This window comes from Dipodomys ordii, unplaced genomic scaffold (assembly GCF_000151885.1).
Source record: "Dipodomys ordii isolate 6190 unplaced genomic scaffold, Dord_2.0 Scaffold23, whole genome shotgun sequence".
NCBI classification, from domain to species: Eukaryota; Metazoa; Chordata; class Mammalia; order Rodentia; family Heteromyidae; genus Dipodomys; species Dipodomys ordii.
In genome coordinates this window covers 8,566,825-8,584,740 of record NW_012267239.1, presented here as the reverse complement: position 1 = coordinate 8,584,740, position 17,916 = coordinate 8,566,825, and the positions used below count along the sequence as shown (strand labels likewise).

General features: G+C 49.5%; 1 protein-coding gene across 1 annotated transcript in view; it reads left to right on the top strand.

The window, feature by feature from the left end:
- Window positions 1–17,916, top strand: part of Ccdc60 (coiled-coil domain containing 60) — an 87,076-nt gene that overhangs the window by 44,462 nt on the left and 24,698 nt on the right. The window contains exons 4-6 of the mRNA XM_013014292.1: window positions 5,314–5,484; window positions 9,466–9,573; window positions 13,133–13,240. Coding sequence (XP_012869746.1) covers window positions 5,314–5,484; window positions 9,466–9,573; window positions 13,133–13,240 — 387 coding nt within the window. The remainder of the gene's footprint in view (window positions 1–5,313; window positions 5,485–9,465; window positions 9,574–13,132; window positions 13,241–17,916) is intronic.

Genomic DNA, 17,916 nt, shown 5'->3' with positions numbered 1-17,916 from the left:
GTCATTATTTGGAAACGGTAAAAAAAAAAAATGTGTGAAGTGAACCTTTCCCATGTAGGCAATCCCCCACTGCTAAGGCCGGGACAGCCTGGTCTCTGCGTGCCGGCCAGCAGTGTTTAATCACCTCTATGTGATTAAACCACCCTGGGCTGGGTAGACCCACATTTCTTGTGCGCAGAGGTAGAAGATGAGTGAAAAACAACCGGATGCAGAGCCAGAACGACATTAAAAGTTTCTTGGGTTTTGGGGTTGTTGTTGTTTTTTTAATACCTCTGGGCTGATAGCTTTTAATAAAGTGATTTAGAGTAGTTAATCCAATAACTCCCCCCCCATACACACACCATGATAGAAAGGCTCTTTGGCCTGCCACCCCCAACCCCCAAATACCCGCTAGCTCCTCGTAAGCCCTTCAGAGGCTGCTCAGTCTTCATTCTCTTTAGTGCCTTGGGATGGAGGCTGAGTCGGACCATGGGAGACTTATTTCAAACAGAATGTCCCATAGAAATAGTCTTCTTTGTCTAGTTTCTTACTTGCTTCCTTATCCATCTGTCTTTTGAGGCAGGGTCTCATGCTGTAGCCCAGCCCAGTGGCGAACCCAATCTGTAGCTCACTCGGATCTCAAACTGGAGATCCACTGGCCTCCATCTCCTAAGTACTAGGACAGATATGAGCCACCATAACTTACTCTCTCAGCCCAGTACAGTATTCTTTCTTGTCTTTTATTTTCTTTTTTGTGGTATTAGGGTTTGAACTCAGGGTTTCCTGCTTGCTAGTCAGGTGCTCTACTACTTGTATCACACCCACTCCCCTTTTTTGCTTTATTTGTTGTTGTTGTTTGTAGGTACTGGGGGTTTAAACTCAGGGCCCTCATCTTCTCATAGCTGATACTCGACCAGTTGAACCACACCTCTATTTGGGCTTTTCGGTGATTATTTAGGAGATGGAGTCTTGAACTTTGATCTTACAGATCTCAGCCTCCTAAGTGTGTTGATTTAGTTATTTTTTTAAGTAGGATACCGCAGCATTCCCCAGCCCAATCCAAGCAGTCTTTAAAAACTTTCAAGACAAATTGGTAGACAACACATGTCCAAATTTTACTTTTAAAAGCTTACGGCAAGGAGAAGAGGCATCTATTAAAGGCAATTGGAAGATTGGACAATTGGACAGAGTTCTTTCAGGAGGAAGGAAAAAGAGGCGGGTTGACCAGTGTATCTCAGATTTCAGTGTGTCCACGAGTAGCTGGGGACCCTGTGAGAACGCACCTTGCGGGGGGGGCGGGGGGCAGCAGGGCTGGATGGGAACGGAATTCTTCTATGATCACGAGCCCCCACACGACGCTGACAGCACTGGGCCATGCTCCGAGGCAGAGCCAGCAGCTGGATGGCAGCACTGGAGGGAGGCGTGCTGGTCAGGACTGATCGCCTGGCTCCTAATTGGGGCCCGCTGTGTGGGAGCTCCAACGCCCCCGAAAGAACTATTCTCGCAGAGACAGCCAGCTCATCTAGTATGCTCTCTACGGCTCACAAGGGAATGTTCATTATTTTACGCTCCAAGGTCTAGGGTAGGCCACCCTTTCTCAGGTGTGCAGTGTAATAATACACTATTTACTTTCTTCCTTTTTTATTCTAGTCCTAGGGCTTAAATTCATCATCTGGGTGCTGTCCCTGAGCTCCTCTGCTCAGAGATAGTGTTCTAACACTAGAGCCATACCTCTGCTTCTGGCTTTTCGGTGATTAATTGGAGATAAGAAGTCCTGGGACTCTCCTGCCTGGGCTGGCTTCAAATCAGGATCCTCAAATCTCAGCCTCCTGAGTAGCTAGAATTACAGGCATGAGCCATTGACAACCAGCTCTACTCTTTATTAATAATATAGTTTATCATGTCTAAGAAGCATAATTTTTTATATTTCAACATCTCCCAGTATAAAGTATGATATAGGACTCTGTCAGTATAATTGGCATATTGTTTTCTTACTTGGTTCCTAAAACAAAGGGCAATTTATAATGGGCAGTGTTCACCAGCTGTTTTCACTGTACACTGTAACAGGCTGCCCCACCTTTGTTACACATAAACTGACTGCAGATTGGCTGATCTAGGCTGGGGTCACGCCCCCCTTCCAGGTCCAGCGAGATCATGGGGTTGGTTCTCCTGGGGCCAACCCAGAAAGCCCATCCCATGCTGGTATGGAAGTCCTATCTGCTCACAATCCACCACCCAAGGAGGTCGATTCCGAAGTCAGGGCCCTGGGGCGTCCATCCCACACTGAGCATGGGGGAGGACGGCCAACGAGGAGAATGCTCGTTTCCAGGCCACTGGAGAGAAGGGAGCGACTTCCAGGGAAGAGCAGTTTTCGCCTTTCAATCCACTCACCTTCATGAATGTGCTTGCGCTAAGAGCCAGCAGGTGGACAGAGACACACATTCCGGAATGAGCCCTCCTGGGCTTCCAGTCCGTTCTGTGCCCCTCCGCAGCCGTTGCAGCCCTCGCCATTCAGGTAAGCCTCCCTCCCTGTTCTCATCTGCCAGTCACTGACGTGGACCTCCCTGGACCTTAAGCGAGTTGGCAATAGTAAAAAATAGCCCCAGCTATTGGGTCCTGTGTATGAGGTACTGTGCTAAACTCACCACGCCCACAGGCTCACCAAGTTCTCCCAACTGCTCTCTGAGGCAGGAATTAATGAACACCTTCCTCTTTGGAAGATGAAGAGGTTATGGCTCTGAGTGAATTAAAACCTGCCTAGCATTATGGATGAGCCTGGAAGACAATAGGTGAAACAAGTCAGACACACACACACACACACACACACACACACACACACACCACATGTCCCCAACTATGTAGAAGCCAAAAAAAGAAAAATAAAAGATAAAACTGACCTCATAGGAAGAGGAAGTAGAATAGTGGTTAGTCTGGAGAGAGGAGAAATGGAAAAGAGGATGTTGAAAATGGGTCCAGGCGTGTGGCTAAGTAGGAGGGAGAGCTTCAGATGTACTGTAAGCTAGCTACAGTTGAAAAAAAGTGCTTGAATATATTCTTTTTTTTTTTTTTTTGTCGGTTGTGGGGCTTGAACTCTGGGCCTGGGCGCTGTCCCTCAGCTCTTCAGCTCAAGGTGAGCGCTCTACCACTTGAGCCACAGCACCACTTCCGGTTTTCTGAGTGGTTTATTGGAGATAAGAGTCTCACAGACTTTCCTGCCCGGGCTGGCTCTGAACCCGCATCCTCAGATCTCAGCCTCCTGAGTAGCTAGGATTACAGGCGTGAGCCACCCGCACCCGGCATGCTTGAATATTTTAAAGCAGCTGAGAGAAGCCAGGCATAGCAGCTCATAGCTGTAGAATCCCAGCTGCTCAGGAACTGTCAAAGTTTGATGTCAGCCAGGGCAAAAACAAAAAACAAAACCTCAAGTGAACAGGAACTTAGAGAAACAACTAGTATTTTCAGCTCCTCAAGAGGTACAGAACTGGAAGGTTTATGGTTGGAGGGCAACCCAAGCAAAGAGTCATTGCAATTTCATCTCAACAAGCAAGCCAGGCATGGTGGCTCACTCCTGTTTCCCTGGCTACACTGGAGGCTGTTGGCAGGAGGATGTTAGTCTGAGACTGGCTACAGGCAAAAGTTAAGAGAGCCATCTTTGAAAAAACAAGTTACAGCAAAAATGGCTAAGGGCCTGGCTCAAGTGGCAGAGGAACTGCCTAGCTAGCATGAGACCCTTGAGTCCAGACCCCAGTCCCACTCAAAGGGGTAAAGGAAGTAGTAGAGAGGGTTTTCGCTGTTCCTTGTGGATGAGCCAATCACACTGATCGGATCAGTACAGGTTGCACCCGGGTGCTGAGATGTCACAAGCACCCCTTAAGTAGGTGCAAGTATAATACACAGCCCCTCCGTCCTCACCCCTGCACTGTGGGGGAAGGGGTGTGGACAGAGCTTCTGTGCTCTGTCCCTTTGCTGCGTCTGCCTCTCTTCTGCTCTGACACTCTCGCATGCAAGAACATGTGTCCCCCGAAGACAAAAGCATGCTGGCTCCCAGCCTCGCCTCAGGAGAAGCTGCACTGAGCAAGGAAACTTTTCCATTTTATCATCTGCCTCCTCCTCCGCTCGCCTGGAGCACTTCATTATCTGCTCCTCGTCCATCACCTCTCGATGTCTGCCAGGGGAGTTCTTCATCCTGCCCCGAGCGCGCCACGTGTGAACGGGAGGCCTCTGGTGAACAGATCGGAAGGCGAAAACTGCGCTTCCCTGGAAACAGCCCCCCTCCCCCAGGCACATGGCCCGTGATCGGCAATCGCAATGAAGAGAATGCAGGCAAAATGCGGGGAATTACGTAGGGGTTTGCCAATAGATGAAGCGTCTTTAAATGGACCTCTGTGATCCTGGGGGAGCCCTCAGGAGGGAGCTGAAGGAGTACCCCACAGTCTGAAGGACGCAGAACAGACAGGTGCGCCCGGCAAGGGAGTCTCAGGCCTGCCCCACGCCCCCTCCAGGCCTGTCCCTCTGCCACGGAGGGAGGCCCGTCCCGGACAGGAAGCAGCTGGGAGGCTGGCTGCCTAGGCTGAAGAGGGATGGAAAAACCTGGCCCCTAGTGTCCACAAAGGGTCCCAGCCCTCCTCCCCGTCCCCGTGTGCGCAGTTGGCCCCGGAGCTCAGGGCGCGCTTTGTATCTACAGCTAGGAGAATGATGGCTTTCAGCACTAGTCCCCTGAGCAGATTGTAGACAGGGGAATCCTCTGGTTACAGCACCAAGAACGACTTGCCATTGCCCAAAGAGCTTTCGTGTGTTCTGTTTTGTCGTGCTGGGGATCTAATAATATTGATGATGATGATGATGATGATGATGATGATGATGATGATGATGAAACCCCAACAAAGGTTACTTGGCACCTTGCATGTGATAACTGAGACACCTCTGGACAGACTCACAAATATGAGAGCATTTAGGCGAATCAAAGAGCGGGACCAGGCGTCCTGGCTCTGCTAGCTTCTCTGCCATTGGTGGTCCTCAGGTCCAGGAACCTGCTGGCCATTCCCATGCATGAGTGTCTCCAGTCCTGCGAGCTCAGAGGCAGCCGTTACGCTAACTCAACAGGATGACGAAGGAAAGAAATGACTCTACCACAGTCTCCCCAGCCGGTGATTCTGAGCACAAGCTCAGAGTCTCACTGACTCTGGCATCTGAGCCGTGGGCATGAGGGTGGCCCTGGGGAATGGCTGGTCCCCCGGAAATCAGGATCTTGTCTTAAGTAATGTATGATACGACGTCAGCCAATTCATCTTTATTTCTCTGTCCCCACCCCTCGTCTCCCCCACTTCTTCCCAGCATCTTGGTCCAGTCTGTGAAGATAGGCCGTGGGTACTTTAGCATACTGAAAGAGGAAACGGCCATGAAGAAAAGACTGCAGCTGCTTCAGAAGCTGGAGGAGGAAGAAAGGAATAAATTCCAACCAGCCAGAAAGTACTCAGAAATACAATACGGCGACAACTTGCTGGGGTGAGTGGATGAAGCGGCCAGAGCGGCTGGTGACCGCTGGCCGGCCGGCAAGGGCCCACGAGGGAATGGACTCAGGGCTGTTGAATGCAGGAGCTGTGGTCAGATGAACAGACTGCTCCACCCCACCCACACTGGGGGACGGAGTGTCTGTCCAAGAGGCTCCTGTGCCCCTCCATTTAAACAACAGTCCCCATGGAACCTTCTACTCATTTGGAAGGGACTTCTATTTATTTATTTTTGGTCAGTTGTGGGGCTTGGACTCAGGGCCTAGGTGCTGTCTCTGAGCTTTTCTGCTCAAGACTAGCACTCTACCACAATGCTACTTCCAGTTTTCTGGTGGTTCATTGGAGATGAGAATCTCATGGACTTTCCTGCCCAGGCTGGCCTTGAAGCGTGATTCTCAGATCTCAGCCTCCTGGGTTGCTAGGACTTCTAATCCAGGGTCACAGAGCACAATTTTCCCATCTCTGAGGTTTTAGTGTGGGAGACGTGGTTTCTTTAGCCGAACAAGTTTAAAGATACCCATTGGTTCGGTGATGTTTTATCTAGTAAGTAGATTCTATGAGCTGTACAAGGTTGGTTATTCAAACAAAACTGCTTGCCATTACAGCACTGTAACCATGAAATGAGAGCGTGAAGTGTTGTAATGCAGCCGTGAGAGCTTGTCCATACAAAGACCCGTCACAGGGAAAACACAAGCCTGGGACCCAGCTGAGATCTGAATTCGAGTCCTGGCTTTCCCTGTGCAGCTGTCGGCCTTTTGGACTAATTCCCTGAAGCTTTCCCAGCCTTCCTTTCCCCCGCCTCCCATAGGAATGAGTGCTTCCAAGCACTGAGGATTAAATGAAATGATACTTAGCACAGAGCTCAGCATAAAAGGCACTCTCGATAATTATTTGCTATTATTATACAGTAAAGTGAATTTAATCTCTCTGGGCCTCAATTATCTGAAATCGTTAACTATGGGCCTACAGCAGCCCCTGTCTACGAGCTGCACTGCTATAAATATGACTCCAATCACAAAGGTATTAAAACTACAAGTGCTCATTTATAAGTACTTTTTAAACCAAGTGTTTGATCGTGAGCTTTATAAAAGCAAAACAAGATTCTTTTCATGTGCCTGGTACCACCACCACCACCAGGATCTAACAGCAGAGAATAAGTTCTTTCAGACAAAAATGTTCGATCTGACAAACTATGCAGGGGGGGAGAAGAGAAATCAAGCAAGTCCCTGAAGACGCCAGCCTGCGGGCTGCGAGTTTTCCCCCACCGTGCTCGGCGACCTCCTTTCTCAGCTACAGATTCAGCTGAAAAGGTGAAAGAGGCAATGGGGAGAATCTGTTTTATTATTGTGGCTGAGCTAAGGTGTAAAACCAGAGAGTGAGGAGTGTAAACACTAGGTTAATTTCTCCATATTGTATTCTAGCTCACTGGGAGATAGGGTTGAGCAGTAAGATAGGGCACAGAAATGTATTTGCTAGTGGGTTTTGTTTGTTTGTCTCCTTTTCAGCTCTGAAGCTGAATGAGGAGTGGGTAAAGGCAGGAATCAGACCAGTCAGATTCTCATCCTGCCTGGTGCCATCTTTCAATCAACTCTATGACCCCCCGGATTCCCTCCCATCCCTCACTCCCAGGCCAGCCTTGTTTCCTCAGCACCCCTCTTTCCCGTTCCCCTCACTGAGGTGATACTGGGGTCTGAGCATAGGCCTTTGTGCTTGCTTGTGGCTGGTGCTCTACAACTTGAGCCACACCTCCAGTCCAGTTTTTTGCCGGTCATTTTGGAGATGGACTCTGACGAATTTCTCTGCCTGGGTTGGCTTCGAACAACAAATCCCTCAGATCTACACACACTTAGCCACAGATAGGGAGGTAGCACAGTTAGGAAGAGAGGGAGGGAGTTGGAAAGCAAGGAGCTGGAGCCTAGGCACACGCCTCCCTGGAAGCAGGCAGGGCTCCTCAGTGGGCACGCAGGCCCAGATTCCTCAGAACTCTCCAGATCTGACCAGCCAATGCGCTTTTCATTTTTATGTGAAATCTCCCACTTTGGGGACAGTTGATTCAATTACACATGCATGCATTCAGACACACAATAGGTTGATTAAAACACGTCTGCAGATTGAATTCTGTCATAAGTAAAAAGAAAAAAATCCATCCTATGATGCAACATACCAAAGAGAGAGAAAAGAAAGAAAAGGCTATTTTCTGGAACTGAGATGACTTCCTCCATGATGGCGGGGTGGGGGTGGGGAAATCACCGAAATATGCTATTACATCGTTCTTACGGTATTAAATTGCCCTTCCTAGAAATACAGTTGAGAACTGTGGTGGTTCATCTTGATTGCCGGCTGATTGGAGTGAGACGGGCCTGGGCAGTTAGTAAAGCGCAGCCCTAGCTTGTGCTGTGAGTCTGTGAGGACATTTCCAGGGAGAAGGAGCTAAGGGGAGATTGTTCCTAAACGGGGCCGTGCTGTGGAGGCTGGGAGCTCTGCTGGAATAAAGGAGGGAAAGGCCAGGCACACAGCTCACATGGCTCAGGGACTCCTGCCTCAATCCCAGCTACTCAAGAGGCTTAAGGGCAGAGGATCGCAGCTGGAGTCCCATCCAGGCAAAAAGTGAGCAAGACCCCATCTCAACCAATAAGCTGAATACTGATGTCGGGCATCTGTAATCCCAGTTAGTGGGAGACAAAGGTCAGAGGACAAATATCCAGTTCAGCCTAGTAAAAAACAGAGACCCTGTCTGGAAAAAAAAAAAAAAAACTACAGCAGAAAGGGCTATGGACATAGCTCAAGAGGTAGAGTATCTACCTAGCTAGGACAAGAAAGGACACCTACCCCCCGCCCCCCCACGATTAAAACAGAGAAACAAGGACAAGAGGGGGAAATGTGTGAGCAGTCTCTCTCCCCCCCTCCCTCTCCCTCCCTCCCTCCTCACACCCCCCCCTCCCTTCTTAGGACCACCATAAAATAAACTGCTCTTCTTCCATGCCCAGTGCCATGGAAGACTGAAACTATGAATTGAAAATAAATCTCTCTTCCCTAAAGTTTTGGGGGTTTGTGGGGGGTTGGTTTTTTTGGCTCAGGCTTTTTATCATAACATCGACACTGTCTTGTACAATTCTTTAAGAAAACACTAGTGTCTTACCACTCGGTCCTGTCTGCTCAAGGACAAAACTAAAAGGAAAGGTGATGGTTCGTGGCCAGCTCAGGCTAAACGTTAACAGCACCCTCTCTCAACTAATAACCCAAGGATGGCAGCATGTGCGGGTCATCCCAGCTACGTACAAGAGGGTGAAGGTCTAGAGTGTGGTCCAGCCCAGCCCAGCCCCCCCCCAAAAAAAGCCTATCTGAAAATATATTAAAGCGAAATCACCTCAGGGAGGGATGATGGCTGGTGTATAGTGGGTTGTTGTTACCCGCATCCAGGGTCTGCACAATGGGAGATCAGGGCAGAAGAAAAAGGAAAGGGGGCTCCAGGGGCTCTAACGCTCACTGGCTTCTGAACCCCCAGCTCCTGTTAGCAAGCTTATTTGTCTAGTCCAGTACAGGGGAGGGGACTACAGGCAGGTGCAGGGATCTCGTGATTACAACCATTAGCCTGAGGTATAGTTTGTCCACAAAGTGACACTTGATTCTCTTATCTTTAGGGCGCAGAGGAGAGCGGTAAACACTTAACCGTCACACAGACATTCATCTTATCTCCAAGGCCTTAAGCTTTCCGTGTCCAACCAGCTCTAACTTAAACACACGTAGGGTAGTAACGCACACATTTGTCTTGCCTTGTCTGTTTGACCTTTCCAGGGTCCGGTTCTCAGCCCTGCGAGTCCTGCCCAGCACCTGTTCCTGGTCTTGCAGCTTGGGCCCCAGGGCTCCCCACGGTGGGCGACCTTGTATTAGCGGCCAAATGAATTCTAGCAAGAGAGGAGGGCATTTGCAGTGTCTCCTCCGGCTTCAGGCTGTGCCCTGTGTGCTTTTCCAGCAGTGCCTCAGATGTGGAGAAGTACAAGAAGCTGGCGGCCAGCGGGTTGCTGCGCCCGTTCACCCCCATCCACAGCTGCATCATTTCCCCCCTGATGTCGGAGTCCCACGTGTAAGCAGCCCCCCCCCCTGCGTCGTCCGCCCGGCTCTGTTCTAACCTGGAGCCAACATGAAACCCACTCAACGAGTTGCTGGGACCCTTCCTCGCCAGCCCGAAGGACTCTAGAGCCAGGAAGGCTGTTCAGCGTGGCATAATTAAAAACAATAATAATAATAAGAGAAAGCAGCTGGCAGAATAGCACACTCCTATCATCCTAGCCACTTAGGAGACGGAAACTGGGACGATCGTAGTTCCAGGCCAGCCCGGGGCGAACTAATAATAATAACAATAACAACAACGATCTGCAGGACTTTGCTCCTGCTTCTAGGTCCACAGCTTAGCTGGGCGTCTCTGGTCTAGGTCAGCTCACTGGAGGTTAGGAAAACTGTGTCTCTCGACATGCAGTAGGCGAGTGCAGATTTGTTCTCACAGTGCTTGGGGAGGATCCGGAGAACAGGGGTTTCAGCACACCAGGTCTCCTGAGGCACGGGGCTGCAAGGATGCAAGGCCAAGCTTTTGCTGCAAGAATGTCAGCCATCCGGCCCCAGGCTCAGGCAGTGAGGGAGAGACTAGCTTGGCCCAATTACAAGGCATCCTAAGCAGAGAGGGATGGAGAGGCAGGACCCTCGGAAAAGGCCTCGGCCAGGCCCTGCTGATGAACTCTTCGATTCTCAGTCATCCTGTCAGCTAGTATAGATGGAAGCCAGGTCAGCCCCTCCAGCCCCCATGCGATTGATTCCACATAGGCCAGTCATTCTGAAATGACTGCGTAGGGATCAATTCAGTCGTGTCAGAGGACACACGACCTATAGCCTGAAAACTGGCAGGGGTGGGATCCGGGGGTGAAACGCAGCCTCCTGTTCAGTCTCTAAGAGGACGAGGCTTTCCCCTCACAGCATTGCCTGACAGAGCAGCTCAGGTCTGGACTGGCCCTTGGCCACTGGCAGGAGTTGCTGGGACTGGCTTGGGACGCATTGTCTGACTCCCTGAGCACAACGCTGCTCTCTACGCCCACTGCCCACTGCGTCTGGCTGGTAGGCAGAGGGGATGGGCCGCACGGGCGCGCGGGCTGTGGAGTGAAGGGGGCTCGTCCAAAGTTCTGAGTTCAGGGACTGCAAGGGTGGGCGAACCCTTCTTGTTTTAATCTGATAAAATCCTAGACATGACACACTTTTGATCTGGCGCCTAAGCCCTGTGGAAAAGCTCCTGTTTCCATCAAGGATGTTTCCGGGGACATTTTTGGTTTTGTTTTCTGTTTCCTATTTGTTTCATGGAAGATAAAACAGATACTCATGGGGTCGGATGGCAAGGTCTGGATAGATCGGATGGGACGCTTGCCTGATGAAAAGGTACAGCTCTACTCCATCCCAAGAGACAACCCCAACATGAGAGCTGAGACTGCCGGAACTCTGCCGTTTTACTGACGTTTAGGATTCCGGACAGGTTTGGTGGCCCACACCTCCCTTGTGGAGACTGATAGGATGCTGAGCTTTAAAACAGTGTCTGGCATCACCAGGTGGCGGTGTCCACAAGCGCACCCCACCCCCACAGCTAACTCCCTGTGCTGATTTCCTGGCCCTACCCTCACATCCCAGGCCTGCAGATACACAGAGCAGGGGTCTCTCCTACTGTCTTCCATACTTCCTAGGGTTATGGTGATGGCAGTAGATGGAGGTGCTTATAACCATGACCCAGGGCCAAGCGCATGGCCCATGGAGACCACTGACCATATTCTGGCACAATCATGTGCTCAGAGCCCAAGAGGACGTAAGGTGAAGAGAGAGACACGAAAAGAAGGGGCCCGGACTTCCAGATCCTTTAGATTAGGAGTGAGGGAGAACGGGGACTGAGTAGTAAATGATTTGTAAAAGAAAATTAATTCTCTCCAGAGAAGGGGGGAAGGAAGGAGGGAAGGAGGGAGGGAGTAGGGGTGCTTATTTGCTTCATACCTCGCAGGCATTCCCAGCTCCCCCAGTACACAGGGGGAAGGGTAGGGAGGAGATGAGGACCATACAGGAAGCTGAGTGAGATGGTCACTCCTGGGGGAGACTGGGTCGCTCCATGCTTGACCCCAGGGTGCAGGCCCCGCCCTCTGAGCCAGGGCCTTCCTGGAAACAGGGAGGAGCAATTCCTAGGCCTACCAGGCTCAGGCTCTGGACCCCTAGGGATATCGGTTGAGGCAGGATGCATTTTCAAGGAAGAGCTATTATGCAGCTTTGTAATGGAGGCCTCTCCTCTATTAGTGTGAGAGACATTGGGGGGAGGAAGGCAGCTTCCAGGATGACACCTTGGTTCCAGGAAAAAAAAAAAAAGGCCTGCAGTGAGTTAACCCTCTGATGACCCCCCACCTCTGTCAGAGTGACCACTGGGTGACAGCCCATCAGAGTGGACGCTGGGGTGAATCAGATCCCAGTCTGAACCCTCACAAGACCTTAGGGACTCACTCCTCACGGAGCAGGTGGGAAGAGTAACCTTCATGTAGTGTGGGCAGCATAAGCATTAAGTGAGATAGGTATTCATTCTGGCACCAACCCCAGCACCACGATGCTAGGTGACCTTGAGCAAAGTGATTGTAGCTCTCTGAACCCATCTCCCCTTCTCTGAAGTGGGGATGATAATTCATCTCCCAGCTGGGGGAATTACATGTGAAAAAAGCAAAACCCATCAGTACCCAACTCACTGTAAATGGTTCATACAAAGTGTCCAAAAAAGTCAGAAAATACAGGTTAGACATATTGTTAATCATGTTTCAGTTACATTTTCAAATAATATATTCATACGTTTATTCATCATTATCATTAAGATCTGCCAAAAGGGGGGGACAGCACAGAGGCCAAAGCTAGCTTTCTTCGGGAATAAACTGCCAAGCTGCTTCTAAACAATGAGTTCAGCACCAGCATAGGGTTTGGATAGATTTTGTCAGGGGTCTGGAAGTTAAGCCCTGGGCCAGGAATTTCGCACCTGGCCAGCTGTGTGCTGTGCAAGGTCCTCCACGCAGGTTTAGCAAACAGTTTCTGTCTCCCAGAAGCAGTTTGAAGAGAAAGGAGCCTTGGGAAATACATGGGCAGACCTATCAACTGCCCAGCCACAGTTTCAGGCCAAGAACTTACACACTAAATGTAGTGTGTCCAACTGCTGACCTCAAGAAAAAAAACATGTAGAGTTCGCACCCTAGGTTCCCTACACTTCCAGGCTTTACTGCGTCCTTAGTTAATTTGTTAAAGTAAATAGGTGGACACCAGGACAGTATGAGATCCCCTCCTCAGTTCTATTGCCTTTCCTCAGTACACACAAACTCCCAGGGCTGGGCATAGAATCACCTTGCTTCAGATCCCGAGCCCAGGGATCTTCCCGGCACAGCTGCCCTAAGCCCCGTGCACCTCACAGCCCCATCTGTACGACAGAACGAACGCATCACCTCACCCGCTAGGCCCACAAAATGTGTACAAAACCCTTCCGCAAGGCCACGCTGTCAGCTCTCTGGGAACCAGCACGGCTCTCGTGTCTATGGAAGCTATTGTGAGGAGAGCGGGGTCCGGTAGGATCTCACTGTGCCCCTCTCTCTTTGCAGGGAGCCTCTGTTCCGCCAGCTCTGTGCCCTCCACTGGCTGCTGGAGGCCCTGACCATTGACCACGCCCACCACACCATGAAGCCAGTGATCACCTGCTGGAATCCCAAGTATGCTTCCTCTTGCCATAAACTGAACACACTCTGTGTGGGGGGGGGAAGGGAGGGGCCCCTGGCCATGGGTCCCGGCTTTTTCTTTTCTGCGTTTGGTGGGCGGGGTTTAATTTAGGAATGCTTTGTGGGAGTCAAACCAGGATGCGCTGGAGCAGCTCTTGTGGACCTGCAAGAGCCAACTTGGGACACATTTAGGGATGTCACAGTGGAATCAATCTGCCAGAATGAGAGCAATTACACGGTGGGAAGTGACAACGTGATGCACAGCACACTGCGGAATCCTCGGTTAGCTTTCTCTCTGACGCTCGCGGAGCGCTGTCTCTCTCCAATGCTGTTTTTTAGTTGTGTTACTTTTCCTCCTCTTCTCCTCTCTTTTATTCTTCCTCTTTTATTCTTCCTCCTCTCTTTTATTCTTCAAGTCATGGGGCTTGAACTCAGGGTCTGGGCACTTTCCCACTTTCCTTGAGCTTTGTTTGCTCAAGACTAGCGCTGCACCACCTTGAGCCACAGCTCCACTTCCTTCCTTTGTGCTTGTTCTTTATTTCGAGAGGATTTTTTTTTAAATTTCTTGCTTTGTTTTGTTTTTCTTTGCTTTGTTTTAATTTTCTCTCTGTCGTTTTATATTAGGATGGAGTTCTCCACTTGGACCCAAGAGGGTCTATAGTATTTAGGTCCCTGAGTTAACACAGACAGACGCTCCACCATATGGTATCTAAGCCAAGGAAAGTGCTAGGGTGTCACCACCAGAAGGAAGCATCACGCAAAAGCTCTGATGCAAGAATTGAACTGTCACACCGGTGGGACAGCGAATAGGCATACGTGTCAAGACGTTGGCACTTGAGCTGGAGGTGTAGCTCATGAAGCCCCGCCTCCCCGGGATCCAGGCTTCTTCCTCTGCAAATGGGTTGTAATTACCTTCTTCCTCATCCCCCAAAAGTCCCTCTTCATAGTTCTACTTTGTCTCTGCTACCAGAGCCCTGGAAGGCTAATCTCAAATTAAAACAAACATAATTCATGCATCCATAAACAGGATAGTAACCAACATATTTACCATGTTTGTTTGGGATGACATTACAACCGCAAGTTGCTTCTGAATCCATGGTTTACTATTTAAAATAAAACAGTAATCTATTTCTTTTGTAGAAATCCAATAATGTAGGAAAAGGTATTGCTAAGGGAACTTTTGCATAAAGTGAGTTTAGGGACTTGGGAGACAGATGACGGGGGGGGGGTTTTGGGGGGGGGGGTGGGGGGGGGGGGGCTCCACCACAGCACCCCAGTTACTTCCAAAATATATTTACGGTTTCCTGAATTTTTTAAACCCAGCCTTTAAACATTTCCTACGAGTTATTTATTTTTCTTTAAAACAAAGCTATCCCAAGTTATATGTGGATAGCATTTACACTTAGGAAAATTTTCAACACATTCACAAGTGTATACACGGTATGAAAGCTTTTTATTTCCTTGTCGAAACCCTTTCTTTAGAGCAAAGCCCTTTTAAAGGTCTAAGGGGGTACAATTCCAAATCTTTCTAATACTCTCCCTTTATAAATATATTCAAACACACACATATTTTTTTTAAGAGAAATGGGCTCAGGACGCCCCGCACACTGTCTCGGCGTGACTTTCTCCCTGGGCAGGTATCTTTCTGTGCTGGTCCACACAAAGCCTCCGCATTCCTTGAATATTGAAAAGAATGCGCAGCAGGGCATTCTATTGTATGCACAGAGCATAATTCAGATAATCATTTCTCTATTGACAGACACCAAGGCTGGTCCCATATTTTGACATTTTGAGTAATACTTCACAGAACATCCTTATACCTGTCTTTTATGGCCAGCTGCAAACATTTCTTTTGGCTAGATTCTGAGAAATACAACTTGCAAGGTCAAAACAACATCTAATTTGTGTTCACAGCTGATCGCTGGATTTAAGGAAAAAGGCCCTTGGGCTAACAGACTTTTGATAGCTTACCATCTCCCCCCACCCCTCACCCCCTCAACGAGCCCCCCCCAGCAGCAGAATCTGCCTCTGACATGTGGACACCCATCTTCCCACACCAAAGAAAGCACGCCATGGATGATTTGAATTGAGGGGGAAAGGACTACCTGTATTTCTTTCAGTTATTCATGAAAATGTGCTCAGAACAGGAGCCAAAGTTGCTCGTGGTGGTGAGAAGGCACTGTAGTCACCCTGAAAGTAGGTGTGTAAGGGCCACATCCACAAAGTAGGTCGGGATGTATGTAAGGGCCGAATCTACAAAGACCTGGGAATGTCTGGATCTCCGCAGAGAGCAGGGACCTGAGCTGAGACCATAGCACAATCCAGGAGGAGTTGCACAGAAAGGCAGTGTATTTGCTGGGGTTTGTTTCCCTTAGTGCAGTGTTGCCTCTCTGTGGGGAATTGTGTGTGTGTGTGTGTGTGTGTGTGTGTGTGTGCGCGTGCGCGCGCGCGCACGCGCGCGTGTGGGTACACGCGCCAGTTCTGATGCTTGAACTCAAGGCCTGGGTGCTGTCCCAGAGCTTTCTTGGCTCAAAGCTAGCGCAATACCACTTGAGCCACAGCCCCACTTCCAGTTGTTTTGCTTTGTTTTGTTTTTGCATTGTAATACTTAATTGGAAATAAAGAGTCTCACAAACTTTCTTGCCCCAGCTGACTTTAAACCAGATCCTCGGATCTCAGCCTCCTGAATAACTAGGATAACAGGTGTGAGCCACCAGCACCTGGCCAAGGGGGAATTTTTTAATTTTGAGATCAGTGATGTGCTAGTGTTTAACAACCGGCTCCTCAAGGCTGGTGTGGACAGCCCACTGTGGCTGATTTCACAGTCACCAACATGATGAAACGGAACTGGGACTTGGGAAGAAATATACGTCAGTCCTTCAGAGCCGGTGTGATCTGGATCTAGCACATCATAATCTATAATTATAACACATAATTAATTGATCATTATGATTAGTGGAGGATTAAGTTCCCCCAGAAGGTACCAGAAAATACCCTCTTTAGCCAGCAAGGAAAGTGGAAGGATGGCCTCTCTTTAAATCACTATCTCTGATGTTTTATCTTCATACCATCCCATGAATTTTCCCCAGTCGTCTGAAAACCCAGACAGAGTTTGAGTGTCTGAGAGCAAAATTGTGGGCATCAGATGGACCTAGCAGAGTCCAGGCCTCCGGACAGAACTCGGCCTGTCCAGTCCCCCGGCACCCCTCTAGCCATCCCAGAACTACAGACACGACCAGACCCGCTCTTCCTGAGGACTGCAATAAGCAGGATTTGTCATGAGGCAGCTGATAAGCAGTGTGATTGCGGCCGGGCAGTGGGCTTTGATTTAAATTGAATCCTCCAGGAAAGCCTCGCTCAGAAGGGAACATGGGCAGGAAATCTGATCTAACAGCATCCACTCTGATTCTGGAGCATGAAACCTGGGAGTGGGACAATGAGTGTGGCAGGACTCGGGTCAGAAGGGCCACGTGGCCATCTTGCCCTGAGATCCACGGAGCTCCCTAAAGGACTCCTGTCCTCTTTCCTGGCTCCAAAACAACATTTTCTTCCCCTCAGCCACAACAGACATGTGAACACATCTTAAATCAGCCTCTGAGAAACAGACGTTTTACCCCAAATGTGAGTTGGGAAAAAAGTAAGAGTGAAGTATTTGAGAAAATTGCTCTGATTGCATCTGTGGATAGGCATCTTGAAGTGACCGCCAGGAACAAGATGTGCTCCACAGACAAGAGTTGAGAGATGAGACTGCTCAGAGCTCTCTCCCACTGATTTCTCATAGACGGCAGAACAGGGAAATTATGGCCCGAAAATTATAGCTTCTTCTCCCCCCTGGAGCTGCCCTCGCGCCTCATTCCCAGCCATCATCTCCTCCTCTAAGCCACACTAAGATCTCTGCTGAAAAAAAAAAAAAAAATCACGTCTGCTATTGTTGTGAATAGCCAAACGGTATTCAGTTCTCTGCGCAAAACACCCACCAACCTCTTAATCAGCTCTGTTTCTCTTATCTGAACAGCAATTCTCTGACACTGCTAAGATCACCCTTCCCCATTTTACAGATAGGGCCACTGAGACCCAGAAAGATGGAAGCTCTTAGACAAAAATAAAAATAAATAAATAATCACACATACAGGAATTGATGTGGCAGAGGAACAACTGGTCTCCCCAGGGCCACAGTAGCCCTTCTCCAGTTCTGATCTTCAGAGAGACTTTTAGACAAAGTTTCACACTTTGAACAAACCGCATGTCAGCAACTTAACAATACCGAGCTCAGCTCTGGCTCGGCCTCCATGGCCAGCACCAGCGCTCTGTTCACTACAGTCACACGCCAGCCAAGCCGGCAGCGCGCTCCATCTTAACACCAGCTTTTGCCATCAAGGAAGCAGAAGAAGGAGTCTGATTCCTCAGGACCAGCTTGTAAAGCATCTGCCCCAAAGCACCACCTGTCACTTGTGCTCATGTATTTTTGAACAAAAGCCAATCGTGAGCTATTCCTGACTTGAAGGAGCAGGGGAGGAGTCAGGTGTTGCTGTCTCTGAGATGGTTTGGTGGGCAGCGGTAAAGATTTGCCTGCCAGGCCTTGGGGGAAAGGGATGCCAACTGGGCCCTGCCCTTCACCACAAGGGCTGCGGTGGAAGGCACTGCGCAGCTGGTTTTATTCCTTCCTTCCC